Source organism: Grammomys surdaster, unplaced genomic scaffold, assembly GCF_004785775.1.
Source record: "Grammomys surdaster isolate TR1022 unplaced genomic scaffold, NIH_TR_1.0 266, whole genome shotgun sequence".
Lineage (NCBI taxonomy): Eukaryota > Metazoa > Chordata > Mammalia > Rodentia > Muridae > Grammomys > Grammomys surdaster.
The window spans coordinates 4,305,005-4,323,399 of record NW_021604707.1 but is presented as its reverse complement, the minus strand read 5'-3'; the positions used below and the strand labels follow the sequence as shown (position 1 = coordinate 4,323,399).

The 18,395-nt window shown below is 44.1% G+C and overlaps 1 protein-coding gene across 1 annotated transcript in view; it reads left to right on the top strand.

Moving 5' to 3' along the window:
* Nucleotides 1–1,448: 1,448 nt before the first annotated feature.
* Nucleotides 1,449–18,395, top strand: part of Dcps (decapping enzyme, scavenger) — a 51,019-nt gene continuing 34,072 nt past the window's right edge. Inside the window, exons 1-2 of the mRNA XM_028776163.1 lie at nt 1,449–1,710; nt 6,721–6,895. Of these exons, the coding sequence (XP_028631996.1) occupies nt 1,513–1,710; nt 6,721–6,895 (373 nt within the window). The 5' untranslated portion in view covers nt 1,449–1,512. The remainder of the gene's footprint in view (nt 1,711–6,720; nt 6,896–18,395) is intronic.

Here is an 18,395-nt window from a genome sequence, read left to right as displayed (position 1 = left end):
CCTGGTCTACAGTGTGAGTTCCAGGACAGCCAGGACTACACAGAGAAGCCCTGTCTCGAAAAACCAAAAAAAAAAAAAAAAAAAAAATCTTTTAAACATGTCTATTATTGTTATGTGTGTGTGTCCGTGTCTCTGTGTGTATGTGTGTTCATGTGCACTTGTGCCACACCTCAGCACATATGTAAAGGTCAGAAGACAACTTTTCCAAGTCAGTTCTCCGATACCATGGGTTCTGGGGATGGAATTCAGGTCACCAGGCTTATGTGGCAAGCAAGCGCTTTCTTTACCTGCTGAGCCATCTACCCAGTCCAAAGTTCACAGACCACCATAAATGCCTTTCCTCAGTATATTTTTTTCCTTTAGTTCAGGAATACGACAGAAAAATTGGTGCATGTGTACGCGTGCGTGTATGCACACGCATGCTCACATGGTCTGAGATAGGCCCTCTCCATGAATCCCAGGCTGGCCTTCATTCATGGTTCTCCTGCCTCTGCCTCCCATGTGCTGGAATTGCAGGCCCATGCCACCATGCCCAGAAGTTTGGCTTGTTTGAATTATTTATAGACTCTGGCTTGACTTTTGGGCCTTTTCCACTGGGCAGCTTTTGTTTCCCTGTATTGTCTTATCAATGTGTTCCTTCAACTTTCTGTCTAGTGGAGACACACAGAGATTCTTAGGCCCTGGTGTGTAGGTAGCCAACCAATGAGCTGTGACCAGTAATGTGGGATAACTTCTTTCTTATACCTATCCTTATTGGATAGCACAGCTTGAGTATATATATAAATAAAATTTGGTGTTGACTGGAAGTAAAACAATTTTAAAGAAATAGGTGGTAGAGTTAATCTTTGCAAGTTGAATTGATAATGTCTTATCTCATGTACAAAATCATTTTTCTTACAAGCCCGACGGTGGTGGCTTACGCCTTTAACCCTAGCAGTGGAGACAGAGGCAAGTGGATCTCTGTGAGTTTGAGGCCAGCCTGGTCTATAGAGTGAGCTCCAGGTTCATACAGACACCCTGTCTGAAAACAACAGAAACCAAGAAATAAAATGCCTTGTAGATTTATTTTAAAAACATTCCTTCCACGCCTACTCCTGAGTAGGGAAGTTAATGTAAAACGTCACTATTCAACACCGTGTGTCTATCATACAGAACCCAAAAGTGTTTTCGGTTTCCCATCCCAGGCGCTGGGCTAAGGTGGGCCTTTTCACTGACATACACCTCTAGTCCACCTCGTTAAGATCCTCGCCCCTTTTCCTTCCTCACCGCCTGCCAGGCAGCAAGAAAATTTGCCCCTAGGCAAAGGTCATTGGAAGACCCTCACCCAAACAAGTGCAAGACCCGCACAAGAGGACTACAACTCGAAGCATGCCGGGAAATGGAGTAGCGGCAGCGCCTGCGCGGAGCATGCCGGGAGTTGAAGTCCAATCCCCCACAGGCTGTGAGGAAGGACCGCCAGGGGCGTGGGCAGCGGCTCCTGCGTGCAGGCGGGTGCGGTTCTTCCTAGGCAGCATGGCGGATACAGCCCCTCAACTCAAGAGAAAGCGGGAACAGGAGGCCGAGGAGGCAGAAACCCCTGGCACAGAGGAGAAGGAAGCAGGCGTTGGCAATGGTACCTCTGCCCCTGCCCGCTTACCGTTCTCCGGCTTTAGAGTACAGAAAGTGCTGAGGGAGTCTGCGCGGGACAAAATTATTTTCCTGCATGGGAAGGTACCATTAAACACCCGAGGGGACGCGGGAAGGAGGGGACCAGTCTTCTTGTCAGAAGCGGATTTGTTTCCCTTCCAGGAACTACCAGTCACGTTATTACATAGAGTGTGCCACCACTATGATACATGGAGCGAGAAGCTTGCTGTGTAATTAAAAGAATGCACATATCTAGGTCCAATTGCCCCAATTTCTCCTTCCCTAGAAATAGATGCCAGTTTTAAAATCACGTATTAAATTCCCCAAGCCATTCATCCTCATTTATTTTACGTATGAAGACTCCAGGAAATCGGCAAATGTTTGTTCTGCGTCTTGTGGTCCCTGCCTTATGTGACTTCAGCTTAAGTTGTTAACCTTTTCCACGTGCTGTGAGCTCCCGTGTATGAGGGGGACCCAGGCATGTGCATGGCCTGTGGAGACGATTGTCCCTGTTCTGGGTCTCCCGGATTGCAAAGTACTGAGGAGTTAGCTGGCTCTACGTACATTGTGCTTAGCTGTCTAGCAGGAACGGAGGGTCGTTGGAGATCATCCCAAACTACTGAGGCAACTACTAGTCAAGGCAGATACAGAGGTTTCTCTAGAATGGGCTGCTTGAAACTTTTCCACTTGTGAATTCATATTGCTAAGAAAGTTTTACACAACCTTGGGTATATAGACGTACATATATATATATATATATATACACATACACATATACATATATGATATATACTATATATACGTATATAATATATACTATATATTATATATATATCATTGGTGGACTTATATTTTTCATTAAAGATGAAAACAAATTTGCATGCTAACAACATGGATGTACTTGCTTGTAAAGAACGAGATCTTGGTTGACTAATGCAGCAGGATATAGAGCATTTTTGAGCATTTTTCAGAGTCGATCAATATTTTCATTTAATAATAGTGCCAAGAATGCTACTTTGTATTAATATGTACTACAAAGTGGCAGACTTATGATTACTACAGTTAGCTATTTGTCCTGTTTTGAGCCTGACAGGCACCATTTCAGAAACTGTTGAAAATTCTGTCCTAATCCCAATGAACAGTTCTTAAAAATGAAACTCAGCAACTCAGACAGCACGTTATTTTTGACTAGGGCAGGGGGGCACACCATGGCATACATGTGACGGTCCGAGAACAACTTTGTGGAGATGCTTCTTTTCTTCTACCTGTACATGGGTTCCAGGGACTTGAACTCACATTGTCAGGCTTGTGTGACCAGTACCCTTATATGCTGAAAAATAATGGTTAGGGAAATACTACGTTTTTGTTCTGTAGTTAAGCCATATAAGAGCAGAGCACTGTATGTTCAAAGAAGGAATTTCAGTTCATAAGGCACGGTAATCTTGGATCTGAGGCAAGGTGTTTCAGGCAGGATTTGTTGGTGCTGCCTGTCTAAAGGACATGGACAGTACAAAGTGTGGATATGATATGTGGTTAGATCCAAGACCATGGTAAATCTGCATTGCAGCACAGGTGAGCACTGCCAAAAACACCTCCAAGTCATTATGTATTTGATTGTGAATTAATTTCTAGTCCTTGTGTGCTTGGAAATCATATTTAGTTATGTGATTTGTAGCCCACATAAACATATATATATATATATGTATGCATATGTATATGTATACACATATATACATATATATAAAAAATATATATTCCTAAATACATAAATACAACTTGCTTAATCCAAATAGAGTTACTTGTGTGTATGTGTGCGTGTACATATATATATATATATATATATATATATATATATATATATATACGTATATACACATATATACATATATAGTTACTTGGTATTGGATAACTGGTTTGGGGATTCTCCCATGGGGAAGTGTATGTTGCCTGCTGTCAGCATTCATTAATTGCTGTACTTCTTAGTCTAGGGTTGAACCCCCATGGGAGTTCCGCCTTTCATGTCTGTTGATGCCTTCCTTGTTCAGGTCTTGTTTAAGCAGCCATGTTGATGAGACATTCCTAGAGACACAGTCTCACAGAAAACTCTCTGTTCTCCTGGCTCTTACCAGTTTTTCCACTATGATCCTTGAGCCTTAGATGCAGGAGTTGTGTCCTATCAGTTGGGTCCATTTTTGTATTTTTTTTTTTTTTTTTTACTTTTATCTGCATTTATTTTATGCTGAATTTATTCCCGTACCATGAGCTTCTGTTTCTTCAGTTTCTTCTGGGATATCTTTTTCTTCTGTGCAACCTCCTCTTCTGGCTTTGGAACAATCTGTTCCTTCTCAGTGAGGATCATCTCAATGTGGCAGTGGGAACTCATGTATGGGTTAATCCGGCCATGAGCTCTGTAAGTTCGTCGGCGCATCTTAGGTGACTTGTTCACCTGGTTGTGTTCAATGACTAGAGAATCTATGTCTAAACCCTTAAGTTCAGCATTACTCTCTGTTTTTAAGCATGTGCAACAAAAATTCTGTGCTCTTTTTTGGCCATTGTCCCTGTGTCCAGCCCCACCGTTTGGCCTGGGTGCACCTACCGATTCCACCATTTTACCGACGGAATGGCACACATTGTTTTTTTAAAGTGACATCCTTCAGGTACTTGGTAGCTTTGCGGATGTGCATGCCCTTGATGGCCTGGGCAGTTTCCCGGGTGTTCTTAAAGTGAACAACACGAAGGTTTGAACCTCGTGATTTACAAGATTTTGTGTGATTTTTCTGGGTCAAGAGAGTAGGGAACCATCTTGACGAGTCACCTTTCGCCGCTTACAGGAAGAGCTATTTTTGTATTTTGATCTGCTGCAGTTTTTTTGTAATGTTTTCTGCCTGTGAAACCCACACAGTTTTAAGAAGTTGTTCCTGGGGCAAGGAGATGGCTCGGTCAGTCAAGTGTCTGAAGCAGAAGTGTAAAGACCTAAATGTGGATTCCCAGAACCTATATACAAATCTGGGTATGATGGTGCCGTGTTGTAACCCTAGTGTATGTGGGGTGGGCTGGTGGTGAGGGAAATAGGCAGATACCTGGAGCTCATAGACTAGGTGAATTGGTGAACTCCAAGTTCAGTGACAGATACGATCTCAAGTGTAATATATTTGCTAGAGAGCAATTGAGGAAGACACTCACTGTCTTAGTTTTGGTTTTATCTCTGTGAACAGACTCCGTGACCAAGGCAACTCTTATAAAGAACAACATTTAATTGGGGCTGGCTTACAGGTTCAGAGGTTCAGTCCGTTATCATCAAGGCAGGAGCATGGCAGCATCCAGGCTGGTATGGTGCTGGAGGAGCTGAGAGTTCTACATCTTCTTCCAAAGGCAAACAGAAGACTGGCTTCCAGACAGCTAGGATGAGGGTCTTAAAGCCCACCCCGACAGTGACACACCTACTCCAACAAGGCCACACCTCTAAATAGTGCCACTCCGTGGGCCAAACATATTCAAAACACCACACACAACCTTGACTTCTGGCCTCCACCCAGGCATGCATGCACTTGTATGCACAAGACCACCCTCACGAGCGTGTACATTCACTGCATAAACTCAAACTTGTGTCCAAGAGTCACATGCAAGAGCTCACGTTCGGGAGGATCAGGGGACGTAGCTTCAATGTCTCTCTGTGTCTCTTGTCTTTTATTAGGTCCTGTCTGGTTTTCGTAGCCCTTTTGTCTTTAGTATGTATCTCTTGCTGAAGACTTTAGGTCTGAGAGACTTATAGCTGGAAGTTAGTGGAGAGACTTGGCTTCTCATCTCCAGACTGATGCTGTTCACGTGACCTTGGATAAGTCACTTAATTTCTCTAGTGTGAATCTTAGTTTCTTTGTCCTTTTTTCTAAAGTACAGAGTTTGGCAGGAGTCTTGTAAACCTAAAATAGATGTCAACTGTGACGGTTTGCATATGCTTGGCCCAGGGAGGGGCACTATTAGGAGGTGTGGCCCTGTTGGAGTAGATATGGCCTTGTTGGAGTAGGTGTGTCACTGTGGGTATGGGCTTTAAGACCCTCATCCTAGCTGTCTGGAAGCCAGTCTTCTGTTTGCCTTTGGAAGGAGATGTAGAACTCTCAGCTCTTCCTGCACCATGCCTGCCCGGATGCTGTCATGTTCCTGCCTTGATGATAATGGACCTCTGAACCTGTAAGCCAGACCCAATTAAATGTTGTCCTTTATAAAAGTTGTCTTCTTCATGGTGTCTGTTCACAGCGGCAAAACCCTAACTAAGACAACAGCTGAGAAACTTTTTTTTCTGTTGTAAAGAAAGGTCTGGGGCTGGAGAGATGCCTCAGTGGTTAAGAGCACAGACTGCTCTTCCAGAGGTCCTGAGTTCAAATCCCAGCAACCACATGGTGGCTCACAACCATCAGTAATGCGATCTGATACCCTCTTCTTGTATGTCTGAAGACAGTGATAATGTATGCATATACATAAAATAAATAAATATTAAAAAAAAAAAAAGAAAGGTCTGAGAATTTCCATAAGGGTTTGGATTAAGATACCTTTTCTGGGAGAAGAAAAGTGAGTGTTGTACTTCCTCAGAAGGGAGCCCTCAAGGAAGCAAATGCAGGGGCTGTGCTTTAACAGACCCTGGAATCACAAGTGCTCGAGTTTTTTTTTTTTTTTTAATCGTGTGCATTTGTGTGTGTGAGAATGTGGAGACCAGAATACAACCTCAGGTATTGTTTCTGTCTTGTTTATTACTTGTTTGTGTTGCTTTTTGGCACAAGGCCAGCTTGCCCCAGGAGTCCACTTATCTTTGCCTTCCCAGTTCTGGGATTTTAAGTAACAACACCCCAACACCCCTTCCCCCATTAACCCCCTCCAGGTTTTCCAGACAGGACCTCTCTTGAACCCAGCTTTTTCACATGAGTTCTAGTAAATGGACACTCAGGTCCTCATGCTTATATGGAATGCATTTTATTAATAAAACTATTTCCCTAGCCCCAAGTGCTGGGATTTCCAAGGCTCTGGAAGCTTCTACATGTGCTCTGCGGGCTTTTCTAGTGGTGCCAACTTTGCGCCTACTGGTGATATCTCTGCCTGCAGGTGAATGAAGACTCTGGGGACACTCATGGAGAAGACGCGGTTGTGATCCTGGAGAAGACACCTTTTCAGGTAGAACACGTGGCGCAGCTCCTGACGGGGAGCCCCGAGCTCAAGTTGCAATTCTCCAATGATATCTACAGCACCTATAACCTGCTGCCTCCAAGGCATCTGAGTGGTGAGCAAATGGTAGCTGTAGTGGCTGCATGTGGGGAGAAGTGGGTGGTGAGACCAAGGGCTGTGGTGACTAGACTCTTTCAAATCTGAAAAGTCTAGTACAGCGGCTCTAAGGGAAAGAGGGAGGCTCTTTCCCTCCAGAGAACCTGGCAATCTCTCGAGACCATTTTGGTTGTTGAAACTGAATGCGTATGTGCTACTGACATCTAGTATTTAAAGGATAGGCTTGCTATGAAACATCCCACCATGTACAGGATGGGCTACTACGACAGAGAACTACCATGAATGTTAAGGTTGAGAAATCCTTCCAGGTCCAGTATATTTGGGGGAGTAAGTGTGATCCGTGGGATGGAATAATAAATTCATCTTTTTTGTTTGTTTGTTTGTTTTGTTTTGTTTTGTTTTTCGAGACAGGGTTTCTCTGTGTAGCCCTGGCTGTCCTGGAACTCACTCTGTAGACCAGGCTGGCCTCGAACTCAGAAATCTGCCTGCCTCTGCCTCCCAAGTGCTGGGACTAAAGGCATGCGCCACCACCGCCGCCTGAAATTCATTTGTTAATGAGCATAACTGATCATTTCCAACACTTTAAAAACCCCTACTACGATACTGACTCAGGATGTAGTGTTTAGTACATTTAATCCATCGAATAACACTATTGTGAGAGGACTTTACAGGTGAGGAAAGCTAAGTAACCAATTCAAAATCATACAACCACAGGTGGCAGGAAAAGGAAGTATTTCAGTGTGCCGAGATCTCACCACACTCCGGCACCATATGCTATGTCACGTGTTGGGTGCTGCACAGGTTGTTATTCCCTGAAGACTCCCACATTCCGGTAGCAGAGAAGAACACTATGATCAAGCAGGATGAATTTGAGTAGGGCAGAAACATATGGCTAAGAGAGATTTGTTTTTGATTGAAAATATTTGTGTGGGTGCGTGTATGGGAGTGTGCGTGTATGACTGCACACTATGTGTATGCAGTGCCCGTGGAGGTCAGAGGAGAGTGTTAGGTCCCCTGGGACTGGAGTTACAGAAGCTTAAGAGCTGCTATGTGGGAACTAGGAATTGAACTTGAGTCTTCTGGAAGGGCAGCCATTGCTTAAATACTGAACCCTCTCTCTAGCCTTGAAAGTTTTTTTTTAATTTACCAAAAAGGTAATCATTCCATGCCTCAAGAGAGACATAATATGCTAAGATTTTGTAGGCAATGTACGAGGGAAATGGGTTGACCTTCATGGTTCCCAACCAGGAAATTCTAGAATGTTTTGGACACATGGTGATTTGTGTTCACATCCTTATGTGGTGGATTCTGATTTCCCCCTCAGCATTTAAGAACAATTTAGCTTTCCAGATATCCTGTTCCAGTGTCATTTTTAATCATATTTTCCACAGCTGTATAACTGAGGGTTATTGTTCTTCAAAAATACATGTGATCACTTGATATAAAAGACAAGCAAACCTTTCAGAGCAGACAGCACAAGATCCTGCTTTTCACTGAAAGATAGCCATATTTTTCAGTTTAAGTTGATGGAAATGGACAGCTGTATTTATTTTTCGTAAGTGTTGACCTTTAAGCAAATGTATTCTTTCACACAGGGCAGTAGTAGCATGACAGAAGGCACTGTATCCAGGCCTGGCTGACAGAAGCCACCAGAGTACAGACTTAGGCCATTGCTTACTGTCATACCATTTCTCTACTCCCAGTTCTTCCGCTGACATCCTCATCCCTAGCCAGAATTCCCAAGGTTCTGTGTCGAGATCAACCCTGGTGCATTTACAAAGCCTTCCCCCCCACCCCCCTCACTGCCCCTGACCCCACCATAGTACTTCTGTGACACTGCACGTAAGTGATAGTGAGCACTGCCCTCCATTTTTCATCCAGGATGAGTATTTGAAAGTGGCAGTTGGTGAGGGCTTCTCCCCACCCAGTCCCATGAATCTCCTTTTCCTTTTCCCCAGGATCACCCATATCTATCCGGGAACGTGGGATGGGAGCTCTTCTTTCCCTGCCTCTTAAGCACATGTGCTATGTTTTGTGGGCTTGCCTTCCCTATCTAGTCCTGGTCTGGAGATTCGGAAGTCAGAACGGTTGGGTTCAGGGCCTGATCTGCGTTTCTCCCTTGTTGGATTATTTATCCTGTCCATGGGTGATTTTATAAATAGTAAGTTGGCCGAATCTTTCTATAAAGAACCAAAGTAAATATTCCAGGCATTGTGAGGCACGGACGGTTTCCTCCTCTTTGTCTTTCTTCCTCCACCCTCTAATAATGAATGCATCACTCTCCAGCTTGCTGGCTGTTCACTCAGGTGGTGGCTCACATAGGACCTGCTGGTTGTAGTTTCTCAGTCCCTTTTCCAGGTTTTTGCTATTCAGAATGTGGTTTGTGGAACAGTACTGTGAGCACCACCTAGGCGGTTCTTAGGGCACAGAATCCAGAACTTACTGCTGACTACTGAAAGTCCATGCGCTAGCTGGACTTTCCTACAAGTCGTATGCACGTTATAATTAGAAAGATACTGGTCTTTAAAAGACACTGTTTGCTGGGGATGCCTGCCGTTACTTCTTGACCTTTCCAAAACCTTCTTGACCTTTCAGGCTGGTATTGAAATAAACGTTTACTTGGGGTTTGCATTTAGAGCTCTCATAGGTTCTGCATAGGTGAAATTCAAGAATATATTTGTGCATTATTCAGAAGCAGTCAACAACTATTTAATAGTAGTTATGATGATTATTTTTGGTGTGCTGGGCTCAGTGCTAAGCACCATTGCTTCAGAGTCCAGTAAGATGCCATCTCTGACCTTAGGCATGCTTAGGGCAGTGGCAAGAGGGCTATGAGTTATTGTGAAGAGAGAGACAAATCCTGTGGTTCCTCCTACCTGGATGGAAACTTTGGGTAAGAGTCCAGCTTTGGGCATAGGTCTGTAATCCTAGCTCCCGGATAGCTGAAGCAAAAGGCTCAAAAGTTTAAGGTCTGTGAGGGCCATAGAGGAGGTTCAGGACTGGTCTGAACAATTTAGTGAGATGCTGTCTCAAAATAAAAAGTGAAAGAATACTGAGGTCGTAGCTAAACAGTAGAATGCTTGCACAAGTCTGAGGCTCTTGGTGCAATCCATCCCCTTTACTACACAAAGGAAGACAAGAAGTCAAGTCCTAGGCAGTGGAGGAGCAGCTCTGTCTGTGGACTGTTCAGCCGTCCCTGCCATTGCTGTTCCAGCCCCTCTGTGGTTGCTGCCACTCCGCTGTGTCCCATGTTGCTTCTTTCTCTGTGTTGCCATTTCTGCTGCATTAATAAAAGTAGGCAAGAAGAGACCACTTACTAGAACACTTGTTGGGTATAATTGGGGGAGAATTGTGTCTCCTTGCCTCTCTGCTTATAGAGCCAAAGACAGGATGGTGCCTCAGTCATGCAAACGAACGTTTGTGTCCCCATGAATCAAGGCATTGTTCCTTCTGTACCAGTCACAGCAGTCCCTCTATATCCTTCAGGATAATTGTTCTTTTTCTAGCCTGAATAGACCTGGTTATAGGATATCACAGCCCCTGAGGGTTGTGACAGCAGAAACTCTGATGCAAATTACTTGAAATGGTTGTGGCTGGAACCGCACCTTCAGGAGCTGGTGAGATTGTCTCTCGGTTTACTTGAGTGAACTGAATTACTGCTCACAGCCAGAGAGGGAATGGAAACAAACAAACAAACAAAACCACAGGGCACCTCACATGCAAATGAAGGTTTGCACTTGTGCCAATCACAAAAATTCCTTTTGCTAGATCATTAGAATAAGTGACCTGTGGCCTCTGGCCTGGGGGTAAATGATCTCTGAGTCCTCTAGAGTTTAGCCATGTTATAGTAAGAAAAAAAATCCAGTTATAAACTCTTTGAAATAGCCAAAGCTAGCTGAGGGTGCCCATCAGGAACCCAGACAATTAACTGTAATTGTTGTATAGTTTCTTCGTGTCATCCATGGAACATTTAGAATGGTCAGTGTTGCCTGGCTGTTTGACTGACAGCTGCTTTGGTTAAGGCAGCACATATTTCAGCAGTACAAGGAGAATAACCGAAGTGTCGTCCATAGATTCCTTTTTCTGTGGGACAGGCATTCAATAGCCACAAGGTGTCAGTGTTACCAAAGTATTCCAACCATCAGCTCTCCAGCTCCAGGCGTCCTAGTCAGAGCCTACCTAGAGCCTTGTGTGCCCCCCACCTCCCCTCCCTCACCCCGCTTCTCTGTTCTCAGCTTCTGAATTACAGGTCACTATGACCCACCCCATGTGCCTTAAAGTGAAGTTCCTGCAACCTTAGTCCTCTGTGCCCAATACACAGTTGTATCTTTAAAGTTTTCTTTTCTTTTTTTCTTTTTGCTGATCTCTGGCTCTTCTCAGCCTTTTTCCCATAACATCACTTGACTAGGAGAGCCCTCCCTTCTTTCTGAGCTGGCTCCTGTCCTGGACTCAGTATAAATCATGTTTGACTGATTTCTTCTGCTATTTCTTCCATGACTGGTGATGTTTTCCTCTTACTGAAATCTGAGAGTATGTCGTCTCCTTTCCCGTTTATTCCCTCTAGATTCTCAGCTCACCAAAGGCAGTAGCCTAAAGAGTCCCTCATGGTTCCTTACACTGGTGACACCATGGAGGGAGCATGATCTTGGGAACTAGGCTTACTTAGGTCCTATCCCGGTGTTAACAGTCCCTAATGGCTTCGCTCCTTCTGTACCAGTCACTACAGTCCCTCTGCATCCATCAGGATGAATGTTCCTTTGCTAGCCTGAATAGACCTGGTTATAGGATATCACAGTCCACTGAGGGTAGGGAGTAAGTGTGGGTTCAGGCAGACTAGGGATGGAGTTCTGGCTCTGACATTGGTCATTTGAAAGGCCCAGGACATTCTTGTTTACCTAACACTGAAGTTCTGCACTGTCTGGCTGCTCTAATAGGTGAGTCCAAACAACATATGTCAGTTGTCTTTGGGCTTTGAGGGGAAGACAGACAGCAAACAAGTGAACAGTATCTCAGTGGCCACGGGCAAAGAGCTGCCTGGACTGTAGGACCAAGGTGGCTCTACAACTGGAGGCCATACACAAGCCGAGAGAGACCTGGTGGTTGAGAGGAAGCCAGTTCAAGAAAGATAGGGGGAGAATGTTCTAGGCTCTGAGAACGGCAAGGCACAGGGAAAAGAAAGAGGAACAGAAAAGAGGTTGTTATGTTGGAAGTGCCGGTGAGAACAGTGACTGAAACATGGGCACAGGAAGTTGAAGTAACTTGAGATATTTTCTTTGTTAAACTGAGCTAGTAACTGAATACATCTCAATGGGACCATTACAAAATAGATAAAAAGGAAGTATTTGCAACAGTTTTTAGTCTCTGTCCTCAGCGAGAGGTTCATTTTATTTTATGGTTTCACACATACAAATAGATGTACATGAATATAAGTGGGCCAGAAGTTTCACAAAACATTATGACTTTATGATCGAATCTACAGTAGTCTTCTGTTTATTTCAATCTTGTTTCCTTTTTGAAATGCTGGGTTAACCTGCTAAAGTGATGTCCCATGTTCCAACCCACTAAGATAAGGTGTACAAAGCTCTTAACACAACCAACAGCAGGCATATGGTACAGATCGAAGAGTGTCACTGTCATGACTATCCTGTTATCCCTTACAGTTCTTATAGCTTTCCCAGTATCTGATCCTTGACAGATAACATACAGCAAATGTGGCTGGCCCTGACCATGGTACGTGGTTACCATGAAGAGCCTGTGGGCCAGTCTGTTGGCATCTCACACGGTTGGTCTTCATGTGTCATCCTGTTGAGCAGAGCCGGTGTTGGCTCCTCCTGCTGCCGTGGTTCCCCATTAATGAGTCTTTCTTTGAGGTCTGTGTTTTCTCTCACCCAGAGAAGAGGGGGGAGATAGTGGTGAGAGGTGTGGCTCAGAAATACAGGCTACCTTCTAAAAGGCCAATTGTTTACCTGTTATAAAGCAGGGTGTGGAATCTCAGGTTTACCGGAGGAGACAGGAGTCTATGTGTGAGAGGCCTGGACAGGGAGCAAGGAATGAGATCTTGGGAATCACTATTTTAGTTGTCTAGAACACTCAGTACTTTAGCCACCAGCCAGGATTTTCTACTTTTGTGTTCTTTACAGAGGCAAAACTCAAACTCTGGAAAAGAGGAGGAAAGATTTGTATGGGAGGAGCATTTTAAAAGATTAGCTCTTCTCAGAAGAGTTTCCCTAGCAGAGCTGTTCGTGATAGAAAAGACTAGACTTAGTCAAGTAGCAGTAGAGAAGATCCACAGCCAAGGTATAGTCTCAGAGTGGACTTCCTCTCTCTGGCACTGGAAATGAACTGTAGCTGCCTGTGTTCACGGAGGCAGAGTCATCAGGTGGGGGCAACAGGGCAAGACATCCACATGATGTGATTCTAAGAAGGAGCAGGCAGAGCTAAACAATATGGTACTTAGGTATCCATGCGTCTGTCATAATGCCGAGAGGACAGCAAAGACACGGTTAACCCTTAAGTCAAAATGGTGGGGGCAGAGCCAGGAAACTCAGGTAGTGTTCTGTCTGTTTAACCATGCATTCTGTAACCATGAGTTCTGCGTTATGGATATCCTGTTTATTTTAGTCTCTAAGTGGTACATGCTACACACACACACACACACACACACACACACACACACACACACAGAGAGACAGACGGACAGACAGATACAGGCAGGCACACACACAGACACAGACACACACAAATACACACACACACACACACACACACACACACACACACACAGAAAGAGAGACAGAGAGACTGAGACTTGTTTTTTTATGGGTATGAATATAATGTTTCCTAGTTAATAGTTAAGAAAACTGGCCCTTTTTTAGATGGATTAAAATATTTTCCCACACATTTGAATGACTCCATCCTTGTTCTTGGTTATTCTTTTTTTTTTTTTTAGTCACTATTGTTGAAAGTGAAAGTGTTGAATTTCCACCTTCTAGATTTTGGGCATTATCAGGCTTCCATTTCTGCATGACTCCTCTTTTCTGGGGTGGGGGAGGGACCAGGCTAGATTATTTTGTCTCCTGTGGATAAGGAAGTCCTATGCTGTTTTGGAAGGTACCCCAAGGTGATGGCAGCGCTGATAGAACACAGCTGTGTGGTAGATCCTCCAGCCATTGGAAGAAGCCTGAGTACCAGGGTCTGTTGGTGCCTCTCCAGCACAGACTGGCACAAGCCTCTGAACCCATCCGTTGTGATGTCCTCGGCAGCCCTCCCACTGCATCTGAGCCAAGGGACAAGTACACGAACAGTGGCCAGCAAGAAATGTCTTGCCAGACAAGTCTCAGCCAAAACACTAACAGCATGCCATGATCATCTAACAGGAGAAATACTGTAGGCTCACAGCCACCGAACCAGAAAAAGTCACTGAATTGCGGAGACTTAGTTTCTCTGAATGACAAGGAGGGGAATCAGGATGTTGACTTGCCCACCTAAGAAGGTTTCTTTACCATCTGAGATCATAGAACCTCAAGTTGAACGGAGATAAAATAAACTGTCAGGCTTTATTAGTAAATAGCCCTTAACTTGAACTGTTCAGCAGAATTGTTGAAACTGTTCGGCAGAAAGTCTCTGTGGGAGGGTCGGGCATTTGTCAGAGTCAGATGTGCAGTTACCTGATCAGATAATCAGATAGCACCAGAAGGCTTATTCTGGGTATGAACAGACTCCTACTGCTGGGCCCCCTTCCAACCCGACTTGTCAGAAGCAACCACACCATGGCTAGTGTTAAGGAGACCCTGTCTGAAAAAGAAAGGAAGGATGGATAGAAGTAGGGGAAGAAGAATCAACTCCTTTTCCTTCTTCTTCACTCTCTGTACTCCCAGTTTTTAGACTTGGAGCCTTTGGAAGGCTCAGTGAGTCTTTAAATGTAGGCTGTCTTTTGTTTTCTGGTTTTGTTGTTTAATGCAAATCAGGTACAAGTATAGTGTGTCCAGCTTTCCCACTCTCTCTCTGACTTCTACTGCCTCCTTATTTCCAGCACTGTCTTGTGTTCTGTTACATTGTGTTTTGTAGTTCTTGTAGCACCGGGGATTGAACCTGGGGCCTCAGCATGCTAAGCAAGTGCTCTACCACTAACCTATATCTCCAGCCAGGATGGGTAATCTTTCACTCTTTGTTTCAGTGTTGGTTCTATGTTAAAAAAAAAAAAATCACTTAACTACGCTTTCCTTATTTTGGCATATTAGGATTTGCTGCATACCGAAGCAGAGTGCTAGTATCATACCTTCCTTTCTACCCTCATGGTGAATATGACCATGCCGTATAGAGTGCTTGTGATTCCAAGTTCGGTGATTCTCATTTCCTAGGTCTCAGCAGTTCCTCTGAATCATACTGCTTTTTAGTCAGTAACATTTAGTCAGTCAGTTACCAGTGAGTTTTTATCAGCCTTCCCCTTTTTCATGATGTTTCTGGTTGTGTCTCTTCACTGTGTTTGAAAGAATACTGTGGTTTTCCTCCTTGCTCTTGAAGTGCCTCACACATTGGCTTCAGTTTGGCCATTCATTACATGGTATTACCTTTCCGTGTGCAGGAAGGCCTTCCCTACTCCTCCTGTCTGGACTGCCCATGCTATGTAGCTCTCAACCAGAAGCTTCTTTTCACCATTCCTTTAGGTCAGACTGTGTCTTCTAAATTCAGTATCTTTTTCTTTCTTGCTTTCCTTTCTTGATTAGCTGAAGCAATTATAAAATAATTCCACAGAAAGAATATGTGGGAGGTAAATCCTGAATCCTTTGTTTCGTTGCTTTTGGTTGATTTGTCTAGCTGAATTAATTTTCCCTTCAAACATTAAAAACATTGATCTGTTGACTTGAAGCCATCTGTGTCACTGTTAAGATATCTGATGCCGGGGCTGGAGAGAGATTGCTCAGACATTCAAGGCTAGGCTCATAACCGAGAAGACAACATAGACAATGCCAGCTACATTCTCATTGATTTGAAGGTACCATAGGGTGTGTTATTTTCTTTTTGTTACCTTCATTGGGTATATACAATATATTCTATTGCTCATTGGGTTTTTTTGTTTTGTTTGTTTTTGTCTGTATCTACATTGGACTTTCTTATCTATTGCTCTGAGAAATCTGAGGCCGTTTAGTTTAAAGTCTTCCATCATTCTTCTGCTCTGTACACATTTTTTTTTCTCCCTGGTTCTTCAATAATTTCTTTTCACTCATTCCCTTTTGCTTGCCGCCACCCTACCCCCAGTGTTAGACTCAGACTCAGGTTCCTATGTTGTGCTGGTACTGAACAGACTTCCAAGACTGAGCTTTTCAGTTGTCTTACCTTCTCCATGTCTTTCCTTTCTATAGTTTGATACATAGTCTTCACTTTGTCTTCCAGATGTTCCAGTGTAGGTATTACTTTGGCATTGATACTTTAAATTATCTTTCCCTCTGTTTCTCCACTCTTTCGTTCTCTCAATATCTTGCTCTTGCTTCAGGAAAGCTGAATTGTGTTGGGTTTCTCTGACACACTAATTAGAGTTGTTGTTTTTAAATTATCTCCTGACCCTGAAACTATTTCATTCCTCTGGGATCTGGTTCCCTTGTTTATCTTGGTCATTCTTCTTCAGGCTTCTGTTTTCCCTCAGTGTCTGGTGATGCACAGTAGCTCATTCATACTTAAAAATGAAGCATTGAGTGCGTATACTCGAGGGCAGATGTTTCAGCTGCTAGCCCAGTGGTTGACCTCTGCCCTGAATGGGAAGCTCCCATGGTACTCTATGGTTGGGAGAGGGGCTTATTGGCTGCCAGACTGGGCTTGAGTGGTACAGTTGGACTGGTACTGTTAGCTCACGCTCCCAACAGAAGAATACTATGAGCTGGAGACCCCATCAGGCCTACAAAGCTTCAGGCATTGAGTAGCTGGCTCTTTACAGAAGTTTGTTAACTTCTCTAGTCCATTGGTTTACTATTTTGGAGGCCAGCCCTCCTGTTTTTACCTGACATTAGCTGCTTCCCCTGGGATGTGGCAGCGATGGAGCCAATTAGTGCACTTGTTCTGCAGACAGCCCACAAGTTGATCTCAGTTTTCAGCTTCATTTCCCTCCCCATCTTCAGCAGCTATCTCTCAGATCCCAGCTTCCCTCCTGGACTCGCTGGGCAGGTCTGATGATCACCTCCATGTAGCCTACTGACGGCCTTTGTGGGAGCTTCCCCCTGTGCTGTCTTGTACGTTCACACTCTGCTTTTAGTTTCAAGGAGTGAACTGGTTCCAGTCCTCCTGACTCCCATCCTCTTCTTGGCATCACTGTGGCTTCATTCATTTTTCTGCCACTGCAGCAGACCTTTTTTTGTGTTTAAAGGCAGTATCTCACTATGTAGCCTGGCTGGCTTGGAATCCACAGATCCACCTGCCTCTGACCCCTCAGTGCTAGGATTAAAGGTGTGGGCCACAACCCCTGGCCTGTGTGGTGAGCTTTTTTTTTTTTTTTAATAACCAGGGAGTCACCATTAAATAGGAGTTGAGTGTCTCTCACATATGTCTACATGTGGTGACTGAGAGTTTTGTAGATAACTGTAGCATAGAACACAGCAAGTTACATCATTAAGAGCATACAAGAGAGAATCCAGACAGATGGAGACCTTAGTTAGCATCTCCCTGATTTCCGTGCACAGATCCCCGGGTGCTCTTGTCCAGTGTGTGCGTGTGTGTGTGTACATATATACATATACATGACTAGATCCATGGACATCCACCTTTGTAAAACATGCATTCCTTTGAGCTAACATTTCTACTTCCTGACATCTGGCTCAGACCAATGCTCATGTGTATGAATAGAGGGATGGAAAATATTCAGTGCAACATCATTTGTGAGACCAAAACAAGAAGAAAACAACGTAAACGACCCTGTGAGGTCAGTTAAGCATAGTGTATGCATATCACGGACTACTCTACAGTAGTACAGAAAAGAGGGAGATTCGTGTGGACCCTGGAGAGCTCAGTTGGTCACTTGCACTTCAAGAGAACTGAATATGCGTATGCTCATATTGAGATAAACTCATAAAAGGAAAGGCTAGGATGAGGAACATCTGATGAATATTAGTATTGGAAAGACTGGGGCAGGCTGGGTATGGCGGTGTAAGCCTTTGATCCCAGCACTTGGAAACTGAGTGTATCTCTGAGAGTTTGAGGCAAGCTTGGTTTACAATTAGGATACATAGTGAGACTCTATCTTAAAAAAAAAAAAAAAAAGAAGAGGTAAAGGAGTGGGGCTAGACTTGTGAGTTCTTCAAGACTACTCTTGTGCCGCTTGAACACAGAGATAGTTTTTAGGTTGCTAACTCATCGAGTAGGACAAAGGGGTGAAGTTTTAAAAAGGCCCGTCTGAGCCCTCTGTTGCTTCCCTTGCAGCATGCCTTTGACTCCGGTCAGGTGGAACCTATCTGTTGACCACTAAGTTCTACATAACTCCAAACCATGTGTGTTCCAGCTGTGAGGTCCCC